The sequence below is a fragment of the Mangifera indica genome, chromosome 12 (genome assembly GCF_011075055.1).
Source record: "Mangifera indica cultivar Alphonso chromosome 12, CATAS_Mindica_2.1, whole genome shotgun sequence".
Classification (NCBI taxonomy): Eukaryota; Viridiplantae; Streptophyta; class Magnoliopsida; order Sapindales; family Anacardiaceae; genus Mangifera; species Mangifera indica.
In genome coordinates, this window is record NC_058148.1 from 605,946 (window position 1) to 631,932 (window position 25,987).

Genomic DNA, 25,987 nt, shown 5'->3' on the forward strand with positions numbered 1-25,987 from the left:
GTGTAAAGTTGGTTAAAGTATTTCATTATTATACTTTGCTTGTATCTAAAAATTGACTAAAATGATATTATTTTGATTAATACATATTAAAATAATATCATTTTAGTATCAAATAAAAAAAAAACTTAATTTAAACTCAAACTTGAATTGAACTCGAACACTTTTTAAGTAAACTTGAACTCGAATTGACTCTATTAAAGAAAGTTCGAGTTTGAGCTTAGACAAGTTTGAATTTAACTTGACCTGCATTCAATTCTATGTTACATATCAATCATGAGAACTGATATAGATAAAAAATATTTTGAGAATATATTATTTATTACCTATAGTACTATATTTTGTTCATAAAAAATAAAAAATTTTGATAATATTTTATTATAAAAATAAAAACAATAAGATTTTCTAGAAACAAAATATTTCCATCAAATTTATACAGAATAATCATTTATATATATATATATATATGCAATTTTATTAAATATAATAATTATTTATTAAAATAATTTTTTAATTTTATTAAATCAGTTTATTGATTGATGGTAATTATATTAGCAAACACATTGGTCCCATGGGCACTAATCTTCTGTCTCTTCAGCTTCTTCATTTCCTGTTTCTTACCTGCAAACAAGTAACGCAAACACTTTGTGGTGCCTGAAAACTTAGCTCTACTTCTCAGATCAACCATCAACTTGTACTTGTACATGTTCTAAACCTTCCCTTTATTTATAATTGTCTATTGCTTCAGATTGCTTTTCTATTATTTTCCCTTATCAATTCTCTATCGTTTTATTAGATCTGTTTTATACTCAGTATCAATAAATTTCGTTTAAAAAAAAAAAAGAAAAGAAATTAGCTTTGTTCTCAACTTCTCTTAATCGTATTACTCGTAGTGATCTGTTTCCTTCAAGCTAGACTACATTCATTGAGGGTTTGCTCTTAAATACTTTGGCTTTGATAGTTGTTTCCCAGTTTGTTTATTAATCTTTTCTCTTAATTGTTTGCTGAATTATTTTGTCATATAATATTGTCCACTTCTTTTTCTTTCATTTCCCTTGCTTCCTAAGTGCCCTTTAATTGTAGCTCTACTTGAAAAGATTTATTAAAAAAAAAAAAAAAGAGAGAGAGAGTGTGTGTGTCTGTACAAGTATTTATCAGCAATGGCTGAGGAAATAGTCAGAAGTACTGCCGCGGAACTTGCATCAAAAGCTACAGAGTCGGCATATGATTTGCTTAAACAGCAGATATCATATGTGTTCAAGTCCCAGAGCTACATCAACAACCTCAAGGATCAAGTTCAGGAGCTCAGAATGAAAAAAGAAAGAGTGGAGAAATCTGTGGAGTCCGCTGAAAGACAGGGGGAAGAGATTCATAACGATGTTAAGAATTGGCTGCGTGCTGCAGATGATTTCACTGAAAGGGAAGCAAAAGCCATCATTGAGGATGGAGATAAAGCAAACAAGGGCAGCTGTTTAAAACTGAAGTCTTGTCCTAATTTGATTCAACAATACAAGCTTGGAAAGGAAGCAGTGAAAGCGGCAGTGACTGGGGCCAATCTGTTGGGGAAAGGCAACTTCAGTAGTGTTTCCTACCGTCCTGCTCTACAGAGGACAGAATCCATGTATGTCAGAGGCTACGAGGCCTTTGATTCTAGAAAGCAACTTTTGCAAGAGATCATGGACACATTGAAGGATGGTAATGTAAACATGATTGGGGTGCATGGGATGGGAGGTGTGGGCAAAACAACACTGGTCAAAAAAGTAGCTTGGCAGGCGAAGGAAGACAAGTTATTTAATGAGGTGGCCATTGCTGAGGTGACACAAACCCCAGACTACAAAAAAATTCAAGAGAAGCTTGCTTCCGATTTAGGCTTGGAATTTAAGCAGGAGAGTGAATATCACAGAGCTAGTCTACTACGTCACAGGATAAAGAGGGAGAAGAGTTTACTTATAATATTGGATAATATTTGGACTAAACTTGACTTGGATGCAATTGGAATTCCTTTCGAGGATGCTGAGAAAGAAAGAAAAGATGATAAGATCAGGCCATGCACAATATTGTTTACTTCTAGAAATCGGGATTTATTAAGCAAAGATATGAAAACTAAGAAGAACATCTTTGTTGACACTTTATCTTACGGAGACGCATGGAATTTGTTTCAGAAGATTGTGGGTGATTCTGCAGAAAACTCTGATTTTCATCCTGTGGCAGTTGAGATTGTTAGAAAATGTGCAGGTTTACCGGTTGCGATTTCAACAATTGCAAATGCTTTAAAAAATGAGAGTCTTCAGGCTTGGGAGGATGCCTTGGCTCAACTAAAAAGGTCTAATCCAAAACGTGTTCTAGAAGTGGATGAAACTTTGTATTCTACTATTGAGCTGAGTTACAATTTTCTAAAAATTGAAGAAGCTAAATCACTATTTCTTCTTTGTGCTCTAAAAGATGCTGGTAGTAGCATGTTCGTTGATGACCTATTAAAATATAGTATGGGTTTGAATTTGTTTGGAGATGTATATACATTGGAAGAGGGAAGGAATAGATTGCACAGGTTGATAAATCATCTCAAAGCTTCTTGTTTGTTGTTGGACAGTGACGATGGCCATGCAGTTAAAATGCATGATATTATTCATGCTGTTGCCATATCGATTGCATCAACAGAGAAATTCATGTTTAATATTCAAAATGTCACCGGCTTGAAAGAAGTACTAGGGGAGAAAATATCAAAAGATTCAACCGCTATTTCTCTACCTTATAGAGATATTTATGACGAGCTTCCTCAACGGTTAGAGTTTCCGAAACTGAAATTGTTCTTTCTATTTACAAAAAATCGCTCATTACAAATCCCAGATACTTTTTTCGAAGAAATTAAAGAACTTACGGTTTTAGATCTTACCGGATTTTTTTTCTTTTCATTACCTTTATCTCTTTCCTACCTAAAAAACCTTAAAACACTGTGTCTGGACAACTGCCTGTTGGAGGATCTAAGAATTCTGGGAGAGCTAAGTAAATTAGAAATTCTTAGCCTTCTCGACTCTCACATTGAACAATTGCCTGTAGAAATCGGACAATTGACTCGTTTGAAGTTATTAGATTTGAGCAATTGTTTAAACCTTAAATACATTGCACCAAATGTTATCTCCTGCTTGTCTCAATTAGAAGAACTATACATGGGCAACAACTTCGTTCAATGGGAAGTTGAAGGAGTAGCTAATCAAGGACAACGAAATGCTAGTCTTGAAGAGTTAAAGCTGTTGTCTAACCTAACAACTTTACATCTTCATGTTCAAGATGCTCAAGTTATGCCACAAGACTTGTTCTTCGAGAAATTGAAAAGTTATAAAATATTTATAGGCGATAAATGGAAGTGGTCTGGTAAATATGACATTTCAACTTTAAGAACGTTCAAACTAAAGATAAGTGATAATGTTTATTTGGGGCAAGGAATTAAAAGTTTGTTGAAGATGGCTGAAGATCTCTTTCTTGAGGAAATGAATGGAGTTAGATATGTTCTTGATGAACTCAATGAGGATGGTTTTCCACATTTAAAGCATCTACATGTAAAGGACGGTCTTGACATTTTGTATATCATTAACTCAGTTGCTTGGAAACTAGCCTTTCCTAAGTTGGAGTCCTTGATCCTTTGTAATTTGATTAAATTGGAGAAGATATGTCATGGTCAACTCAATGTAGTGTCTTTCAACAAATTAAGGATCATAAAAATAGAAAAATGTGATAGACTGGAATATCTCTTTGCATCCTTCATTGCAAAAAACCTTATGCAGCTACAAGAAGTTGAAGCGATTGATTGTAAAAAGCTAAAAGAGATTTTTGTTGGAGAAAGTAAAGAAATAAATAACGAGATTGAGTTCAATCAATTGAGCTCTCTGACACTACAAGATCTATCTGAATTCATAAATATCAGCTTTGGCATGAGGGTATGTTTTCTACTTTTCAACTTTTAATTATTTTCATTTTATGTAAAAAGGTTCTTATTAGTTCATATGTTATGTTCAAGGGAATATTAAATTTGTTTCTACAGGTTGTCCTTCCAAGATTGGAGAACTTGAAATTGTGTTCAATTAATTTTGGGAATACATGGCTTGGTCAACACCTAGCAATGTTTTCTTATGGTCAATGCTTAAAAAGCTTGACCGTGGCAGAGTGTAATGGCTTGAAATTTTTGTTTTCATCATCTATGGTCAAAAGTCTTAATCAACTCCAAAAGCTTGTAGTAAGCAATTGTGAGTTAATGGAAGTAATAATCGACTCAAAAGGAGTAGGAGGAGAAATGATAATTGATGTGAGTTTCTCTAACCTATTGTACATGAAGCTTGAACTCCTGCCAGAACTCACGAGTTTTGGCACAGGGAATTCAATTGAATTCCCCTCCTTAAAAGAACTTCACATTGAGCATTGCTCTAATTTGAAGACATTCTTTAGCAAATCTTTTTATCCAAACACAGTGAGAGAAGAAGTAAGCTCGGATAACTACTTTATTGATATAATTCCGCTCTTTGACGAAAAGGTAATTAGTTTATTCTTTATTGCCTTGAAAATATTGTTTAGGTTTTGAGAGCAGTTCAACCGGGCACAATATTTGAACAACTTGTTCATTGTGAGCTTATGGGTCTTTCATACCAAAATATTAACATTGTGTATTGTTTGCTGCAGGTTGCTTTTCCAAGGTTGGAAGAGATGGTGCTCTTGCATTTGGATAACTTGCAGTTGATTTGGCACAACAAAAAGCTCTTTGTGGAATCCTTTTGCAAACTGAAAGCAGTGAGAGTGGAATCTTGTGAAAAGTTATTAGCTATTGTTCCATCTAATACTCGAGGACATCTCACTTTTCAAAGTCTAGAGATGTTGACTGTTAAAAATTGTTGGAATATGAAAAGTCTCATTCCAGTTTCTGCAGCTACTGGTCTTGTGCAACTTGAAGTGCTTTATATAATATCTTGCGGACTGGAGGAAATTATTTCTGAGGAGGAAGTTAATGGGGCCCCTACTTTTTTGTTTCCTCAATTGAAAGGAATCTACCTTTACAATTTACCAAAACTCAAGTGTTTCTATCCGCGGTTGCATGCAATAGACTGGCCAATGCTAAGAAGTTTGTATGTGTTTGATTGCAGGAAGATAAAATTATATGCTTCAAACTTTCTTAGCTTTCAAGACAGAGACAGGGAGAGTCAACCTAGCCTCTTTTTGTTAGAAAAGGTATTATTATTTCAATTGCATCCCTAGTCACTCATAAATGAAACATCTTTACATTATCCAACTTGATTAGATCATAATCCTGATTGCACTTTTTAGTGGGTTGGTGTACAATTAAGTATCCAACACAAAAAGCAAGCCCAATAGGCTGAGTAACTCCTCCTATTCATAAGCCCAAAAACCTTGTTAACCAATTGATGTTAAATAATAATTAGGGCTAAAAATAAGTAAACCAACTCAAATATAAGATTTGAATTAGGCATTAATCAATTTTAGTTTCCAATTCATAAGTAGGACATTCAAGTTTGTATTGCAAATGAAAATAAACCAAGAGGTACGTTTCCTTTTACTTGATTATCATAAATTTATTTTTCTCTATAAATCTGTCGAGTTAATCTATATTAATTAAGTGTTTCATTTGCAAGATAGTATTCATTTTGTTGATTAAAAATTTTTGTTCAATTATGTAATTCTTATTTAAAGAGTACATTCACTTAGTAAGATATTTAATTAATAATTTAAAATATATAAATAAAGTAATCCGTGGGAGAAAGTTAACGAGTAATATGAGTTGCACACATTATAAACAAATTTCTGATTTTTTTTCCTTTTTGTATTAAAATTTGGCTCATAAAAGTATATAAGACTTTTGCCTTATGTGTTTTCAATATAGCAATATAATTTACATTATTTCCATATTAAGGATCTACTATATATGTTTTTACTTGCTTATGATTAGATGTTTATAACATGTGACACTCCAAACTGTTTTTATATATATAAAATCATAGTGATTTATTTGTGTGCTGTGGTGTATTCGTTGATGACTAAATGCTCACGCTTGCTAATTTATCTGTTCATGATTTTCAGGTCATACCAAATTTGGAAGCGTTAGGTTTGGACGCTCATGACTTCAGATTGACATTCCTCCACAGTGATCAAGCTAAGAGCATTGGCAAACTTAAATTGCTTCAGCTTCGGAACTTTGATGATGAATTTGTTGCTTCTGTGTTTGTTTTCCTTCAAAGGTTAAATTGTTTGGAAACACTTGATTTTAGTTTTAATAGTTTCAAAGAGCTATTCCCCTATGAAAAGAGACATATATGGAAACAAGATTTTCGAGGGGATACAATTCTTCAAAATCTCCAAACTCTAGAAGTATGGCATTGTCATTGTTTGACTATTTTAGCGCCATCTGCAACGAATTTCAATAATCTTGAAACTCTACAGGTATGCAATTGCAATGGATTAGACAAGGTCCTAACATGTGAAACAGTCAAAACTCTCGTCAATATGAAAAAACTAATAATAAGAGACTACAAGTTAGTGACAAAGATTATAACAAACGAGGGAGATAAAGAAGAAGAGATTGTATTCAAAAAATTGAAAATTTTGGAGCTTTATTGTTTATCAGGCCTCTCATGCTTCTGCTCAGCCAATTATTCCTTCAAATTTCCCTGTTTAGAGTTGGTTACTATATGTCAGAGTCCAAGATTGAACTTCTTTTCTCGGGGAGTGTTAAGTACACCATTACTAAAAAAAGTACTATTGACAAAAGGAGATGATAAAGAAGAATATTTTTGGAAAGATGATCTCAATTCTACTATCCAACAAATATTTGCAAATATGGTATTTACTCTTTCTGAGATAATTTTTTTTTCCCTTTTTATATTATTACTATTGATAAATAGTATATATTAATGGATATATGGTGATAAATTCAAATTCGGTACTATTTTTCAATTTGTTTCTACTATATATTCACGTATATATATTGCTTGTATACTTCCTGTCAATATGAATTCTTATTCTTAACTTTAGGTAACTTTCTTTGCTGAGGTAACTTTAGACCATACACCTTGTTTTAATTAATTTTTTATTTTTTATTTCATAGGTTGGCTTTTGTGGCTTTGAATATTTGACACTATCCGAATTCCCCTACTTGAAAGAAAAAATATGGAATTGCCAATTACCATTCGACTTATTCTGGAATTTAAAGTCTTTAGTGGTGGACAAATGTTCGGATATATCAAGTGGTATTCCACCCAATGTGTTATGCTACTTCAAAAATCTAGAATTGTTGTACGTAGAAAGTTGTGAGTCATTAGAACAAGTGTTTGATGTGGAGGAAAATCATCAAGAAATTCTGGGCTTAAAGAAATTGAAATCATTGAAAATTAACAATTGCAACAACTTGAGATACATATTTACTCATTCCATACTGTTATGTCTTGTTCAACTCCAAGAGATAGAGGCGAAAAATTGTGCTTTGATCAAAGAAGTCATCAAAAAGGAAGGGGAAAAAGACCGAGTGAGTGATAAAATTGTAATCCCTCGATTAAACTCTGTTACGCTTGAGTTATTGCCTAACTTGACAAGCTTCTATTCTGGAAGTAGTATTTTGGAATGTCCTCCCTTGAAAACTATCATCATTAAGGACTGTCAAAAGGTCCAAATGAAGGAGTTTAGTATTCATCTTTCATCATTTTTCACTGAAAAGGTAAGTTTGTTTCAGTTCTTATTATAGGATAACTTAATTTATCAAAAAAAAGAAAAATATTGTTCATAACACAAACATTTTTATGTGCTTGCAGGTTGAATTACCCACCTTGGGATCATCTTCTTGCTTCCAGAATTTAACAATCTTGGTCATCGATGGCTTTGATCAATTAAAATATTTATTCCCATCATATACATTGAAAAGTTTTTTCAAATTGAAGGAGCTTGAGATATCTAATTGTATGTTCATGGAAAGAGTAATTGATGCAGATGAAGGGAGAACAAGAACAATGTTGTTTCCTAAATTATACCAGTTGAAGCTTAGAGATCTTCCAAGACTCACAACGTTTTGCAACTCCACTGCAAATTTTGTTGAAATGTCCTCCTTATTCAGACTCTGGATTGACAATTGCCCGGGTATTCAAACATTCATCTCCAGTTCTGTGTGCGGTGAAATGACATTATCAAGAAAAGAACCTGAAGGAACGAGTGCAAAGGAGAACTCCACTCACATTCAGTCTCTTTTTGATAAGAAGGTGACCCGTCCCCTTATTTTGTTTACAATTTTTTCTTATCTATCGTATCTAATTTATAATTTTAGAAGTTACTAATAGGTGATGTTTATGTTGTAATTGTAATTTGAAATCTTCAGGTAAGACTCCCTAGTTTGGAGAGATTGAAAATCACTTATGCTGATCATTTGGTAAAATTATGGAATGATGAGGTCTGTTTGGATTCCTTCTGCAAATTAAATCGTGTGTTTTTACACTTTTGTAAAAGACTTGTAAGTGTTTTTCCATCTAACATGCTTGGGAGTCACCAGAAACTAGAATATTTGGAAGTAGAAAACTGTGATTCAGTTGAAGAGATATTTGAAATACTTGAGAAAAACTCTGGCATGGTGGAGGAAATTGTTCCCAAGGAAGAAGCAATCCCTAGGTTTGTGTTTTCTAAATTAACCTGGTTGAATTTACAGATGCTACCAAGTCTCAAAAGTTTCTACCCGGAGATACATATTTCAGAATGGCCAGATTTAAAAGTGTTGAAAGTGCATGGATGTAATAACGTGAGGATCCTTGCTTCAGAATTATTGAGCACCCGAGAGAGTCATGGCTACAGTGAAGAAACACTGTTCTTTGTTTACAAGGTATGAGCATCAAGCGCTCAATTAAATCATGTCTATAATTTAATAAGTTGAAGGCACTATTACTGATTTTGCAGAATTTTGACTCTCTCTTTAACTTATTTAATCTTATTTCTTGAAAGATTATTATTATTAGCAGTGCAGAATTTTTCTTACTGGACAACATTATCATCATTGTCATTACAAATATAACAAGTCCCAAATATCACAAAATTCAGCATATAAATTGCTACTCTCCTAAATCAATCATCTTTTCTTTTTCGTTTCAACACTTTTTTTGTGATTGGCTGATTTCTCAGGATGCATTCCCTAGCTTGGAAGAACTAGAATTATGTGAAATGCCCAGGTTACTGCATCTGTGGAAAGGAATTTCTCAGCCGAGCAATGCTTTTCAAAATCTCGAGACTCTAAAACTGTCAGAATGTGGCAGTTTAGAAAATTCATGGTCCTCATTGGTGTCTTTCCAGAAGTTGGAAACTCTTCAAGTTTCTAAGTGTGATGGATTGAGATATTTACTGACCCCCTCAAAAGCTAAAACTCTGGGTAGACTTACTAGAATGAATGTATCTGATTGCCAAATGATGGAGGAAATTATAACACGTTTGGGAGGTGAAGTAATAGAAAATTCAATTGTTTTCTGCAAATTGGATCATTTGGAACTTCACTGTTTGGCCAGCCTTAAAGGCTTCTGTTGTGGGGATTATACTCTGGAATTCCCATCCTTGAAAAAAGTAGTAGTCAGAAAGTGCTTGGAGATGGAGACTTTTTGTCATGGATTTTTAAGCACACCAAAGCTCCAAAGACTACAGTTTACAGAAGGAGAGGATGAAGTAGAAGAATATTGGAAAGGCAATCTTAATTCCACCATACAATATTTATTCAAAAATATGGTATAATATTGTTGACTCACCAAAGCTTTGAGTTGATTGAATTCATGGTTTTTAATTTTTGTTATTTCAATGTGCTCTGCTTTATGACCACAGAATGTGCGAAGCTCCAAAGAATATTGAGGCCATTCCTTCAATACTTTGTGATAGATCGCCGCTCTATTTCCTCCAGGTGAAAAGGGACTTTGTTACTGCCACTTTTTAGCTGATTTTATCCTGACATTTTGTTGAAGGTGAAGTGCCCTGTCTTTACACATTTGTCCGGTTGTTGTTTTATGTATTCCAATTTCCCATTGTTGCCAAGACACTTTGGGCAGACCGGAATGCTGTTTGTTAATTTGTATGTTGGTGTTGCGTACCTGACCTTGTTGAGTTGTCTTTTGCAGGAGCTGGATCCTTCTGGAGACGAAGTCAATTGTTGAGCACCTGTTACGAGTACTGTATCAATGTAAAAGGACTGTATATTGCTAATTTGTGGAATGAATGTAATCGACGAACTAATGGATTGTAATCAGCAGAATTATATGAATAAATGTCATGGCTGCTTTATTGAATGAAATAGTGCAGATTACAATAACTTGTTGAAATAAATCAAGGAACCAAGAAAAACCAATAAGGCCAACACTGCCGAGGCAGCCAACCAATGACCTAGGCCTAAGCCCCCAAACCAAAACCTAACCAAATTAAATTTTTCCTGATGCCCCATTCTCACAGCTTTCTTCTCCTTTTAACGTACAGCTCCATCCCTGAAGATCTGTCTCCTTCCTGATTGTATGCTCCTCTTGATTTCTTTCCTTGCCTGTGTGATCTGCTTCTATGATTATGGCCATGTGATCTGCTACTTGTTTATGTGTTTGCTCAGCTGTACTTCCAAGTTTGTGTGATGGTTATCCAGATTTGCTAAGTTTGTATGATGATTATCCAGAATTGCCTTCTGAATTATAGCTGTTGGTGTTGTAATCCCCCTTTTGTCCTTCCTTTTATAAGTCTTGATTAACGGGGGTCTATCAGTTGGAGAATTATGTCATCAATTGAAGACTTGTATCCTTGTAAAATCAATCAAAACAGAGCAAGCCCTTGTATCAATTTATGAAGAGGGCAGTTACACAATGTCACATTCTGCTAAAAATTTGACTCCTCTTTTCATCCATATAAAATACAATTTAATTTGGGAACCAAAATTATAATGAAAAAGTAATGATGATTCAAATTTAGCTCTTTGAGTGAGGACAATCTGATGTAACTTATGCAGTGCAGAAACAACCACACAGGCAAAGTTCTTTTGCATCAAGAGTGCTTAAAAATCCCAGAGCCCATAAAAGAGCTCAAGTAACCACTCCATATACAAATCAAGTCTCCCCTATGGATATGAGTATTCCACATTTTTTTTGAGTTGATAATGGAAAATTGATAAGCCTACAGCTTGAAGATTTACCGGAACTCAAAAGTTTCTACCCAGGTTCGCATGCAAGGAAGTTTGGGTGTGTATAATTGCAAGAAGATAAAAGCATATGCTTCTGAATTTCGTAGCTTCCCAGCGAGGGAAACGGAGAGGCAGCCTCCTCTTTTTTTGTTAGGAAAGTTATGTTTTCAATTTTATCTATACCCACTGATAAGTGCAACATGTTTACGATAAACCAAATTTGATATTGTACTAATTTTAGAATGATAACTTAAAAACCCAACAGACAAGCCCAATAGGTGGAGGAACTCCTATCATTTATATATAAGCTGAAAAACCTTCTGTTAAACTGCAAGGTCCTAACATGCAAAGCAGCCAAAAGTCTTGTTAGTCTGACAACACTGATAATAAAAGACTACAATTTAGTCACTGAGGTAATAGCAAATGAGCGAGACAAAGAAGAAGAGATTATTTTTCACCAACTGAATGTTTTGAAACTTTATTGTTTATCAAGCCTCACATTCTTCTGTTTAGCCAATTATTCCTTCAAATTCCCTTGTTTGGAGCAAGCTGTTGTGTCATTACCCAAGATTGAACATCTTTTATTGGGGAGTGTTAAGTACACAATTGTTAAAGAAAATACAACTGACAAAAGGAGATGATGATAAAGAATATTTTTGGAAGGACGATCTCAAATCTACCATCCAACAAATATTTACAGATATGGTACTTTCTCATAGATATTTTTTTATTTCCCTTTTATGTCTTGACTATTGATAAATGTTATATATTAATGGATAGATGGTGATAATTTTAAATTATGTACTATTTTTCATTTTGTTGCTACTGTATATTCACATATATATATTGTCTATATTCTTTACTTCCTGTCAATATGAATTCTTATTCTTAATTTTGGGCAACTTTCTTTGTTGAGGTAACTTTAGACCATCCACGTTGTTTTAATTAATTTAATATTTTTGTTTTAAATATCTGACACTCTCTGAATTTCCCAACATAAAAATAAAAATAAAAATAGAATAACCGACTTATGCTGGAATTTAAAGTTTTTAGTAATGGACAAATTTCGAGATATCTCAAGTGGTATTCCATCTGAAGTGATGTGCTACTTGAAAAATTTGAAAATGCTGGATGTAAAATGTTGTGAGTCACTAGACAAGTGTTTGGTTTAGAGGATAATCATCATGAAATTTCAAGCTTATAGAAATTGAAATGATTGAAAATTGACAATTGCAACAACTTGAGATGCATAATTACTTCGTTTATGCTGTTAGGTCTTTTTCAACTCCAAGAGATAGAGGTAAAAAACTGTGCTTTGATCAAAGAAATCATCAAAAAGGAAGGGGAAAAAGACGGAGTGAGTGATAAATTAATAATCCCTCAATTAAATTCTATTAAGCTTGAGTCATTGTCTAACTTGACGAGCTTCTATTTGGGAAGTAATATTTTGGAGTGCTTTCCCTTGAAAACTATTATCATTAAGGATTGCCAAAAGATCCAAATGAAGGAGTTCAACATTCATCTTTCATCATTTTTCGTCGAAAAGGTAAGCTTGTTTTAATTCTTATTATAGGATAAGTTAATTTTATCAACAAAATTGTTGTTCAAATAAAACAAACATTTAATGGGCTTGTAGGTTGAATCACCCACCTTGGGACTATCTTCTTGCTTTTGGAATTTAACAATCTTGGTCATCAATGGCTTTGATCATTTAAAATATCGATTCACATCTTCAATGGTCAAAAGTCTTTTAAAATTGCAAGAGCTAGAGCTATCTAGTTGTAAGTTCATGGAAAAAATGATAGATGAAGATGACGGGAGAACAAGAACAATGTTGTTTAAAGATAAGCAACTTATGAATACAGAGGAGGAGCGGAAGAGAGGAGTCAAAAAGATAACAAGAACTTAACTTTTTTTTTTTATTAGATATAAACATATATATATATATATATAGAGAGATAGAGAGAGAGAGAGAGAGAGAGAGACCAACTAAGTACATCAAGGCCATACTTCATTACCTAATATTGACAACATAATCCTTAAATCATGGATTATCACTCCTTTTCAACAAAAACAACAAAACTAACACTTCATTTAGCAAAAAGACATTAACTTTTCCACCTAAGCATTTGGGAAAACAACTCAACCTCATGACATTACTCCTCTTTGAGTTGTTTCCCAAATACTCCTAGTATCTCTCTTAGTCTTTCGAACTTGGATTTATGCAAAGCTTTAGTCATAATATCTACTATCTATTCTTCAAACATGCAATACTCTACATGAACTTCCTTTTCTGCCTCCAATTGCCTCAAAACATGGAATTTCACCTTTATATGCTTAGATTTTCCATGAAGCATTGGATTTTGAGCCATGTATATAGCTGACTTGTTATCATCTTTGATCACTGTGGCATTGGAAGGAAGCATGTTCAAATCAGTAAAAAGCTTCCTCAACTAAACTGTATGATTTGCAACATTTGTTGCAGTAATATACTCAGCTGCAGCTGAAGATTGAGCAACAACTTCTTACTTCTTGGAACTCTAAGAAAAAACTCGATTTCCTAATGTGAACACATAACCTGAAGTATTTTTATAATCATCCACGTAACCAGCCCAATCACAATCTGAAAAACCAAGCAAACAACCATTTTCAACTGATTTAAACCATAAACCATGATCAGTTGTTCCTTTAACATATCTAATCACTCTTTTAGCAATGCCAAAATGTTATTTTCTTGAAGAATACATGTATCTTGATAAAACACTTATTGCAAACATCAAATCAAACCTAGTGTTTGTCAAGTATAGGAAACTTCCAATCAAACTTCTATAGGTTGTTTGATCAGCTTTTTCATCATTATTAGATTTTGAAATCTTCTCATTATACACTAAGGGAATAGTCACTGGTTTGCATCCTTCCATTCTGAATTTCTTGAGTAAATTCAAGGCACACTTTTACTGAGTTACAAAGATGCCTTCCTAAGATTGTTCAATCTCCATTCCCAGGAAATACTTCATTTTCCCTAAATTTGTCATTTCAAACATGTTCTTCATCTCAGCCTTGAACTGCAAATCATTTTAACATCATTGCCTGTAACCAAAAGATCATCAAAATACATTAAAATAATCAGCATTTTGCTATCATCCTCATTTTTTATATACAAAGTAACTTTTATTTCACTTCTCCTAAAGCCATAATCAGTGAAATATGCATCCACTCTGCTATACCAGGCCCTAAGAGTCTGTTTCAGGCCATACAAAGCTTTGTTCAGCTTATACACCATATCTTTACCATTTGAGCTCTCATAACCCCGAAGCTACTTAACATATATCTCTTCCTCTAGCTGACCATTCAAAAAAACTGATTTGACATCTAAGTGATACATTTTCCACTTGTTTTATACAGCAAGAACTAGGAGAAACTTAATGGTGTCATGTCTAGCAACAGGAGCAAACACTTCATTGTAATCAATTATTACTTGCTGAGCATAACCTTTGACTACCAACCTTGCTTTCAGCTTGTAAAGAGAGCTATCTGGATTCAATTTAACCCTGTAAACCCATTTGAGTCCCAACACATTCTTATCTTTAGGTCTAGGAACTAATTCCCAAGTTCTATTTTTTCTATCATTTCTATTTCTTCATTCATAGCATCAATCCAACCAATATCATTACAAGCTTTGTCAAAACTTGTAGGCTCTTTAAACATTACATTGCATTTTTCATAAATCTCAGCAAGGTTTTTAGTCTTTACCCTCACATGTTCATCATCTTCATCATTTGATTCATTTTCACAACTGCTTATTGAAGCTAACACATTTCCTTTTAAAGTTGAGTTCCCTATTGTAGTCACATCATTCTGCAACTCTACCTTGCTTGAATTCTAATTCCAAAAGGAATTTTCATCTACAACAACATCCCTATTAGTCATCACCTTTTGCTTCTTTAGATTATACACTCTAAAACCTTTTGTCATAGGTGCATATACAAAGAAAATTCCTAGTTCAGATTTCTTATCTAACTTTGTTCTTTTTGTAGCTGGAACATGAATATAACAACAAGATCCAAATACTCTTAGGTGTTTCACTAAAGGCTTAACTCTACTCCATGCTTCTAATGGTGTTTTTCCTTCTACAACTGTTGTTGGCAACCTGTTTATAAGGTAGACTATCGTATGTGCAACTTCAGCCCAGAATTAGTTTGGCATATGTTTCTCATCTAACATTGCTCTCACCATTTCCACTACAACCCTGTTTTTTCCTTCTACAAGCCTGTTTTGCTTAGGGGTGTATGCATTTGTTAACTGATGATGGGTTCCTTCTTCCTTACATAACTCAACAAATTCCTGAGAATTGTATTCCATTCTATTGTCAGTCCTTAAAGTTTTAATCTTACATCTACTTTGAGTTTGAACCAGCCTCTTGAATTTCTTAAACACATTAAACACTTGTGATTTTTGTCTAATGAAATAAATCCAAGTCATCCACAAACAACACAAAGTATTTATTTTTGTTTATGGACTCTATCTTCATAGGTCCGTAAACATTATTGTAAACTAGTTGCAACCTTTCACTAGCTCTCCACGAAGAGTTTGTAGGAAATGATTCCCTATGCTGCTTCACTATTTGACATGAACTACATACCCCACCAAGTTTTCTAATTTTAGGCATGAACTTTACTAACTCTTGCTTCCGCATTTGAGTCAATGCATTGTAATTGTAATGACCAAACCTAGAATGCCATAATTCGGATTCATCTTCTTTAACAACATGGGCCTTTTCACCAACACATACCCAATTCAGAGGAAAACATTTATTCACCATAGGCAATTTTACAATCAACACATCTTTATGATCATAAATAAAACATGTCAACTTTCTAAATATAAGGAATACCCATTTTTCAACATTTGAGCAACATTCAATAGTTTCTGAGCAAGTGAAGGAACAAACAATACATCATGAATAAACTTTGTACCTTTCTTAGTGTAAATCATCACTGATCATTTTCCTTTAGACTCTACAACCTGGCCATTTCCAAGTTTTACTTTAATCTTGACAGTCTTGTCTAGGTTGCTATATAAGGCTTCATCATTTGCTATGTGACTAGTGTAGCCACTATCAATAAACCATGTACAATTAGCAGCTTTATGGGTATCACACATAGCCATAAACAAGCTTGCACTTGATTCTTCCTCTTCTTTTGTAAAATTTGCTTGTTGTGACTACTTATTATTTTTTTTGTCTTTGCCTTTCTTTGCAATTCTTTTCAATATGCCCTATTTCCTTACAAAATCTGCATTGAATAAGTGGTTTCCCTTTGAACTAACAATCTTCTTCCTTATGATTGGTTCTCTAACAGTGGTAACAAGGTGAAAACTTTCCTTTTCTTCCTTTCATTTGTGTACTCTGACCTTGCTTACCCTTGTCAGAATTCTCTTTTACAATCTTTTTGGACTTCTTCTTACTTTGCTTCCCTTTGTGCTTTGCTTGAAGGGCCTATTCAATAGCTTCATCATCTCTAATCAAGGTTCTTTGTTCATAAGCTTGTAGCTTACTAATGAGTTTTGAAACTGAGAGAGTCTTGAGGTCACAAGACTCCTCAATAGCTGAAACTTTAGATTTGAATTTGAAAGGTAAGCTTACCAAAATTTTGTTCATAACCTTGGTATCTGGAAAATCTTCTCTCATCAGTCTGATTTTGTTAACCAGTTCAAGAAGCTTGGATGCATATTCCTTCACAAGCTTTCCTTCCTTCATTCTAAGCACTTCAAACTCTTTTATAATTGTTAAAAGTTTGCCAGTTTTAACTTTGTCACTTATTTCATACTCCTCCTTCAACCTTTCCCATACTTTCTTAGGTGACTTGCAAACCATGATCCTAGTGAAGATCACTTTAGATAAAGCTAAATGAAGACAAGTTAGTGCCTTTGGTTTCCTTGGTTTCCTGTCTTCATACAACTTTATCTGAGTTAATGTTAGATCAACTCCCAAAGGTTCTGGTTCTCCATCATCTTCCACAGTTTCCCATAAATTCAAAGCCATCAAATAAACCTTCATTTTTATGGCCAAAATGTGATAGTTTTCTCCAGCAAACTGTGGAGGTCCTGTACCTAGGAAATTGCTGCTTGACATCTTTTTACTTCTAGCCTTTCCTGTAACTTCTTCTTCCACAGTCCCTTAAAAAATGGGCTCTGATACCACTTGTTTAAAGCTAAGCAGTTTATGAATGTAGAGGAGAAGCAGAAGAGAGGAGTCAAGAAGATGAAAAGAACTTAACTTTTTTTTTAAAATTAGATACAAACATATATATATATATATATATATATAAGGATTATGTTGTCAATGTTAGGTAATGAAGTATGGCCTTGATGTACTTAGCTTTACTTGTCTATATATATATATATATATATATATATATAGACAAGTAAAGCTAAGTACATCAAGGCCATACTTCATTACCTAACATTGACAACATAATCCTTAAATCATGGATTATCACTCATTTTCAACAAAAACTATCATTTCAACAAAAACAACGAAACTAACACTTCATTTAGCAAAAAGACCTTGACTTTTCCACCTAAGCATTTGGGAAAACAACACAACCTCATGACATATGTTGTTTCCTAAATTATACCTGTTAAAGCTGGGAGATCTTCCAAAACTCATAACATTTTGTGACTCCACCGTAAATTTTATTGAAATGTCCTTCTTATTCATACTCTGGATTGACATTTGTTCGAGTATTCAAACATTCATTTGCAATTCTATATGTGGTGACATGACATTATCAAGCAAACAACCAAAAGGAATGAGCACAAATGAGAACTCTACTTAGTTGCAATCTCTTTTTGATAAGAAGGTGATCAATCCCTTAATTTTGCTTGCAATTTTTTCTTATCCATCATATCCAATTTATAATTTTAAAAGTCACTAATAGTGGATGTTATGTTAGAATTGTCATTTGAAATCTTTAGGTAAGACTCCCTAGTTTGGAGCGATTGCAAATTAACCATGCTGATCATTTGGTAAAGTTATGGAACAATGAGGTCTCTTTGGATTCCTTCTGCAAATTAAATCGCATTTTTGTCTGCTTTTGTAGAAGACTTGTTAGTATTTTTCCATCTAACATGCTTAGGAGTCACCAGAAACAAGATACATTGGAAGTAGAAAACTGTGATTCAGTTGAAGAGATATTTGAAGTACTTGAGAAAAGCTTTGGCATGGTGGAGGAAATTGTTCCCAAGGAAGAAGCAATCCCTAGGTTTGTGTTTTCTAAATTAACTTGGTTGAATCTACAAATGCTATCGAGTCTCAAAAGTTTCTACCCGGAGATACATGTTTCAAAATGGCCAGATTTAGAAGAGTTAAAGGTGCATGGATGTAACAACGTGAAGATCTTTGCTTCAGAATTATTGAGCATCCGAGGGAGTCATGAAGATAGTCAACAAACACTGTTTTTTGTCAACAAGGTATGAGCATCAAGTATTCAATTAAATCATGTTTATAATTTAATAAGGCACTATTACTGATCCTCTCTTCAACTTATTTAATCCTATTTATTAAATGATTATTATTATTGGTAATGTGGAATTTTTCTTACTGGACAACATTGTCATTATGGAGATTGTAAGTCCCAAATATCACAAATTTCGGCATATATATTGCTACCCACCTAAATTAATCATCTTTTTGTTTTTGTTTCAACGCTTTTTTTGTGATTGACTGATTTCCCGGGACGCATTCTCTAGCTTGAAAGAACTAGAATTATGTGAAATGCCCGGGCTGTCGCATCTGTGGAAAGGAAATTTTCAGCCTTGCAATGCTTTTCAAAATCTCAAGACTCTAAAAGTGTCAGAATGTGGCAGTTTAGAAAATTAATGTTTCTCAATGGTGTCTCTCCAGAATTTAGAAACTCTGCAAGTTTCAAAATGTGATGGGTTGAGATATTTACTGACCCCCTCAAAAGCTAAAACTCTGGATCGATTTACAAGGATGAAAGTATCTGGCTGCAAAATAATGGAGGAAATTATTACACATTTAGGAGATGAAGTAGTAGAGAATTCAATTGTTTTCAACAAATTGGATTGTTTGGAACTTTACTGCTTGTCCAGACTTAAAAGGTTTTGTTGTGGGGATTATACTCTGGAATTCCCATCCTTGAAAAACGTAATTGTCAGACAATGCTTGGAGATGGAGGCTTTTTGTCATGGAGTTTTAAGCATACCAAAGCTCGAAAAACTACAGTTGACAGGAGAAGAGGATGAAGTAGAAGAATGTTGGGAAGGCAACCTTAATTCCACGATACATTATTTGTTCAAAAATATGGTATGGACTCACTAAAATACTACTGGCATTTATATTGTTAGATGAGTTAAATTGGTTGAATTCATGTTTTCCTTTATTTTGTTAATTCAGTGAGCTATGCTTTATAATTATGGAATGTGCGGAGCTCCAAAGAAGATTGAGGTCATTCCTGTTAATGTTTTATTTTACCGAGTTTGAATATTAATCAGAGTTTCGGATCGATTTTCTGTCAAGAATTTGCACAAGAATCATATAATAAGCCATACACAAGTCAACACACCAATATTTACTTGGTTCGGGTTCAAAAGATTAGAACCCTACATCCAAGGCAGAGGAATCCTCTAGCAAATCCACTGATTTGTAAGAAAAATAGTATAACTTACAGATTCAGAAGCCGATCTAGTATTACAGACACAAACGGAAACGAATCCAACCTTCCGACTTGAATCCTTCCTAAACCTGAGCACCACAGCGACCTTGTACACTGACTCAAGTGTTTAGACAACTAGATCTAAGCAAAAATAGTGGACTGATGTATTTCTTGTAAACCCTAGTAGAGAAGAATGAAAGAATCCAGAAGAGAAAAATATATTTCACACAAAAGGGCTGCCTTTTTCTTTTCTAAAGAAACAGCCACGTAAAAGCCTTTTTTCTCTTCACTTCACTTTTCTCTAGAACCAACTAATGGTTATAAACCATTAGTTAAAGCATTAAACCTAGCAAAGACAAAACTACCCCTGGATAATAACTATAGCCCAAACTTTGCTGCTTATTTACAAGATTGCCATTAGTTTATGTCACAGACTTAACAATTCCTTTAAAGAGTTTTTGATAGATCACGGCTCCATATCATCAAGGTGAAGAGGGACCTTTTTTTTTTCTGTCATATTATGGAGTGCCCTCTGTTTACATATTGGTCCAGTTGTTGTACTTAGTTGAGTTGTTTTATGTTGAAATTGAAATAAGAAGCCTTACCAGGTGTTTATGTCATTTCCATTTTTAGTCGATTGAACTGTGAAGTAAGGGCTGTGAATTGAAATGAATTCCTGAGTACTAAGATGCACCTTAATGAGGCTTTCCATGTTAATTATTAAACAAACTGATCAGAGCGAGGCATTTGAAATGCTGAGTACAAGATTTTTGTAGCAGAAATTACTTCAATGCTCTGCTCTGCTGTTGATGCTGTTTGATTGGTTGGTTGATTAATTAATTGTACCATGAATACATCATATATTACAATTGAAATTTGTATACTGTTTTTTGATAAATATATATTACTCTTTTCTATTGTATGTAGTGATCAATTGAATAGCATTTACGTTAAGCATCAGAAATAGTATGACTGTATCATCTAATTTATACATGGTTTACCTGTTGTACATATTTATATATGATGCGAATTCCATACTGTTTGGAAAATAAATTGGATATGGGTACGTAAGTTTGAGGAAAAACTTTACCTTTTAAGATTTTTTGGTAACCCAAGGCTTAAACAATTTCAATTAAGGCCCATGGGGATGATATTGATCTACCTGAAACTTTGACCTGGTAACCCTCATATTATATGGGAGGTGGTATCGTCAATTTAAAGCTCCAATCCAAATGAGGGGAGGTTTCCTTCAACTTTACTTTTGAACATGGTAAAGTAGTGATATAATCTAACTCAATTAGAATCAGATTAAATAATAAAAAAATCAGACTTAATCATAATCAGATTAAATTAGATTTAAAAAAAAAAATCAAACTCATCCATTATCAGATTAAATTAGAATCAAATCTGATCAAAATTAGATCAAATAGAAATATGTTTAACAAAAACTCATTAACTTGAAGATTGGGAAATTAACTGGCCCGGGAGTTGATTTGTTTCTTGAAGAGAATGAAATGGTGAATTCGTGTAAAGTATTGAAAATTGACTCTGAGATGAAAATAGTTAAGCAGTATTTTAAGCTTTGTAAGGATGAGCAGAAGCTTTGTTTTTCGAAGGTTCCAGTTGAAAAGACTAATAAGAAGAGTGTAGAAAAAGCATGTGGTGTATTACAGGAGATGGTGAAAGAGCAAGAGAAGAGAAAGGAGTTTGAAACAGAAATGGACCAGTGGCGCGTGTTTACGCAGATAAAGACTCAATGTAATGTGGAGAAGTACTAAGAGGTTACTGAAGATCAGAAAGAGAAACTGAAGTCCTTTGGGGTTCATTGAGTGCTGAGAAGAAGAGAGATTTCTGTAAAGTGAGTATCAAAGAGCTTCAAAGGCATTGGAAGTCACAATGTTTTCATTGGGAAGCTATAAGGAACACAGAAGTTGATGTGCTGTCAATGTTGTGATTGTCATAATAAGTGCACTCCCACGATTTGCATTGGCAGAATCTTGATGGGATAGAATTGAGGTCTCGGATTCCTTGTAAGGTGACTGAGTTGATCAGGAATGGTGATTGGAAGTCTTTAAATGCTGAATATTGGGTAATAAATATTGTCAGTAAGATGAATTCAAAGTCTTTTAGTTCTTGTGATGGTGACCTGTCGGATGAGAAGAGCTTAAATGAGAGTAACAGTGACGAGAATGAAGCCTTAACTTATCCATGGAAGATCAGAACGGGCATTCACCAGAGCACGCAATGAATCTCAAGAGTATTCATCGGTTGTTTTGCTTGTTTCTTGAAAATGAATGTCTTGCTCCAGCACATCTTCACTGGGCAATACAATATACAGTTGAAGAGTTTGACGAGCTAATCCCGTTTTCACAGTGTCTTGATCTGGAAGCTGTCCAGATCAAATCCCTTTTGGGAGCTGTAGAGCTGAGAAAGGTCTGTGAATTTATCCAGGATCTGGCAAATACTATGGAAAAGAATCTCAGTTGTGAGAAAGTGTTTGATATCAAAGAGAAACTTGAAACCAGAGAAGAATTAACAAGGCTCCTTTTGGATGTGAGATTCTTGAAAGGACAGGATAATCTAACTCTTCCTGACAGTGATGATTTGGTTTCATGATTATGCGAAGGCTCAACAATCCAGATAGTTTCAAAAGCATGGATCAGTCTGATAGATATTCAAAGACTAAAACGGAAAGAGATTTTTCAGATATTTCTCAAAGAATGTTTACAGTTACAAAAATTATGTGGTTCTTATCTCCTTGTGTGAATGTAATCATGTTGAAAGCAATTCAGGCAGCCGAGAGTGTTCAACCCGAGGAGATTGAAAAGGGGCATAAAAGTACAGATTAGTCTTATTTCAGACTCTTGAAGAAGAGGCAAAAGGAACTTGATGAGACTGATGATATTGCTGGTAGAATGGAGAAAGCTATAATTTCCCACGATATAATGGATGTTCTGGAAACACTCAAAACAACACTAACACTAGCAGGTTTATGTAATAAACACTCCGAATCTGAAAGTTTCAGCGAAGAAGATGAATTAAAAATGCTTGAAAACTTCAAGTCTGGCAAAATTATGGCATGATCAACATTACTGAGGAAGAAACAGAGTCACTAAAATATGTTAGTTTGCAAATTATATTGATCATGTCTCACAAGTTCCTATTTGTCATCCCTATTCCTCTGCTCCTTTACTTGCATAGTTTGCATAGTTTCATCGTAAATTCAAAAATTATGAACTGCTGAACTCCAAGTGATTTGTTAGGCCAAATCATTTGAGATAAAATGCGGTCATTGTGTTTGCTCACTTTTGTTCTCACCATGTTCATTCTTGCAGCTAGCCATTTTTGAGGCTAATATGTCATGGGGTATTTGTGCCACAAAGCATCATGAACTGGAACTTGAGAGGTGTCTTTGTATGACTATAGGTCAATCATTGTGCCTTTGTTGAAGTCATTCTTGAAGGTTTGTTTCTGGATCCTTTGCCTGTTCTCTTAGTAATTTAATGCATGATGGTTTAAATTGAATTATTCTTACTACTAGGCACATCTAGAAGATCTGAAGTATGAGTATACAACAGCAGCTCTTGCATCAGAGATTGATGACAACAATATAACCAGCAACGTTTGTGATAACGTAAAAAAAAAAAAAAAACAATATAAAAAGGAGATGAATAAGAAAAGAAGAATTCTGACAAGGATGAAAAGAACCAAGGTCTTACAGCTTCTTATGGTTTTGTTTGTTTATACTATGAAAGCTTTTAACTGTTGTAAATATAATTTTCCTGTGAAATGAGCTAATGTTTGGGTAAACATTTTAGGCAACTGAATGTATTGAGCCCTTTGGGCACCATCCGAATGATGCCGAACAAGTGTAAATCTCTTATCTAATCCCACTTATATGCTAAAATCATAAGCCTATTCCCTCTAGAAGGCTGGTTTCTATAGTATCTTATATCAATAGTCTATGAGTTTTTAGAGACAACCGAGATTCTGAGATCGGTTTTTCTACAAGGCTGATGACTCGACTGCATCAATTTTAAACAATGTAAAACTGCTTGAAAAACATTTGGAGGATCTGAGGAAAATTGAGAGAAATTTTGCAAAGAAAAGAAGGTCTCAAACTGATGCTGAAAAAGTTTTAGACCTAAATCTATGTACTTCTATTTTACCTCTCATTGACCATATTTCTGTACTATCTTGTTGCTTATGTTCTGAATTTTGATGTGCCATATGACATGGTCATTATTGATGACAACATAGCTCTAAAAACTTCTACCTTTTCTTGTTTGGTGCAAATTTCCAGATTCTTCAGTAAAACAAGAAAGAAAAGCCAATTCTAATGACCCTTTTCAGATCCATCAGAATTATGCTGAACAAGTGTAAACCTCCTTTCTCATTTCAACACTCAAATTAGACCCTTTTTCCTTTTGAAGTTGGCTTTCTGTTCAAATCATCTAAATATTATTATTTATGCCTTTTCAGGGCTAATCCATCTTGTAAGATTACAGAGAAAGAAAGATTTCAAGCTGATGTTGATAAAGCTGCATGTCGAAGACTTAGTACTTATGGTTTTCCTCCATCGCCATCTTGCTTATCTTCAGGTTTTTCAAGTGCCACCAGACACACATAGCTCTAATACTTCTGCTGCATTTTTCATTTTTTGGTTGAACTTTTCAGATTGTTTTGAAAAACATTATGGACTATTACTGATGAGGTTTCGATTCCTACTCACAGCGCACCCTTCTACTCGGAAGTATTTAGAATCAAAATCAATTACTAATTGTTGTATCGACAGTTAAAATTGTAACAATGGATTATGAGACACAATCGAAACTGAAGTTCTTATTGAATATTGTTCAACAATTTCAATTCAATTATTACAGACACCTCAATTGCTTTACTAAATTGATAAGCAACAACACACTCATCTATGAGCCCCAATTCTCAGTGACGCCGGAACGCCCAGAGACCCTACCAGCTTTCTCAAGGCTGGTCCCTCCTTATTTTCCTAACTGAATTTCCCTCCTTTTTCTTAGCCCCTTCTATCCCATTATAACAGCCTTCTCCCGCTCTTCCTTGCTGCGTCACTCCTAAGCTGCCACGTCAGACTTGAGTGTAATGGTGGACCCCACCTTCTATTGGAAAATTGCTGCTCACCCTCCCTCTTGAGTCATCTCTCTTTGTCCCTCCTGCTTTCTTCCTATCCTTCTTCCTTACGTATACTTGGGCCCTAACAATGCCTCGCCCATCGAGAGGCACCTTGCCCTCAAGGTGCCATTCAGGGAAGAGATCTTTAATCTTCACATATGGTTCCCAACTATTATCATGTTCAGGGAGCTCCTTCCATTTAATGAGTAATTCCAAATTGCCAATCACAGAGTAACGATAATCAACCACAGCTTTAGGATACATCTCCAACTCCAAGTCATCCTGTAACTCAACAGGGAGCTGTTGAGAGACCATTGCAGGACCCAATTGCTTTTTTAACTGAGACACATGAAAGACAGAATGTATTCTGGCTGATTCAGGTAACTTTAGTTTATAAGCGACCTGACCAATTCGTTGTAACACTTCATATGGTCCATAAAAGCGAGGACGAAGCTTTTCATTTAACTTTGTAGCCAAGGGTCGAAAACGATATGGTTGAAGTTTCAGAAATACGCGGTCGCCAATCTGAAATTCCACATGTCTGCGGTGTTTATCAGCGGCTGATTTCATTTTCTCCTGAGCTTTCACCAAGTTCTGCTTCAACTCATCCAAGATAGTGTTGCGGTCACGGATTAACTTGTCAACTTCTTCAACCTTAGAAGCTCCATCAATCCAGCGAAGGAGGGTTGGAGGATCACGCCCATAAACAGCCCGAAATGGAGTCATCCCTGCTGAAACATGGAAAGAGCTGTTATACCAAAACTCAGCCCAAGCTAACCATTTGAGCCAAGTGCGTGGCTGCGTAGCACAAAAGCAACGAAGGTAGGTTTCAAGACACCGATTTACGACTTCGGTTTGACCATCTGTCTGAGGATGGTATGCAGAACTGTGCTTCAACTGAGTACCTGCTGCTCGAAAAATCTCTTGCCAAAAATGGCTCATAAAGATAGGGTCCCGATCGAAGACAATGGAAACGGGAAATCCATGAAGACGCACCACC

The 25,987-nt window shown here is 34.5% G+C and overlaps 2 protein-coding genes across 3 annotated transcripts; one reads left to right on the forward strand and one right to left on the reverse strand.

Moving 5' to 3' along the window:
* Window positions 1-576: 576 nt before the first annotated feature.
* Window positions 577-10,292, forward strand: LOC123193436. Of its 2 annotated transcripts, XM_044606432.1 has the most exons (10): window positions 577-3,932; window positions 4,037-4,522; window positions 4,669-5,211; window positions 6,079-6,837; window positions 7,103-7,708; window positions 7,803-8,243; window positions 8,360-8,854; window positions 9,151-9,741; window positions 9,835-9,971; window positions 10,125-10,292. In XM_044606432.1, the coding sequence occupies exons 1-9, from the start codon at window positions 1,158-1,160 to the stop codon at window positions 9,859-9,861; spliced, it is 6,723 nt and encodes a 2,240-aa protein (XP_044462367.1). In that variant the 5' UTR covers window positions 577-1,157; the 3' UTR covers window positions 9,862-9,971; window positions 10,125-10,292. The 2 variants fall into 2 exon arrangements, with proteins under 2 accessions (XP_044462367.1, XP_044462368.1); XM_044606433.1 differs by lacking the exon at window positions 4,037-4,522.
* Window positions 10,293-16,658: 6,366 nt separating this feature from the next.
* On the reverse strand, window positions 16,659-17,294 carry LOC123193089. The gene has a single exon (XM_044605874.1). The coding sequence runs from the start codon at window positions 17,292-17,294 to the stop codon at window positions 16,659-16,661; it is 636 nt and encodes a 211-aa protein (XP_044461809.1).
* Between the last annotated feature and the right edge of the window lie 8,693 nt (window positions 17,295-25,987).

What these genes read in the sequence shown, in the direction of transcription:
- LOC123193436 (XM_044606432.1), top strand. Translation starts at nt 1,158, where the DNA reads ATGGCTGAGGAAATAGTCAGAAGTACTGCCGCGGAACTTGCATCAAAA. An exon ending in ATATCAGCTTTGGCATGAGG is followed by an intron (nt 3,933 to 4,036) that starts GTATGTTTTCTA and finishes TTGTTTCTACAG; the next exon opens with GTTGTCCTTCCAAGATTGGA. An exon ending in AACAAATATTTGCAAATATG is followed by an intron (nt 6,838 to 7,102) that starts GTATTTACTCTT and finishes TTTATTTCATAG; the next exon opens with GTTGGCTTTTGTGGCTTTGA.
- LOC123193089 (XM_044605874.1), bottom strand. Translation starts at nt 17,294, where the DNA reads ATGTCAAGCAGCAATTTCCTAGGTACAGGACCTCCACAGTTTGCTGGA.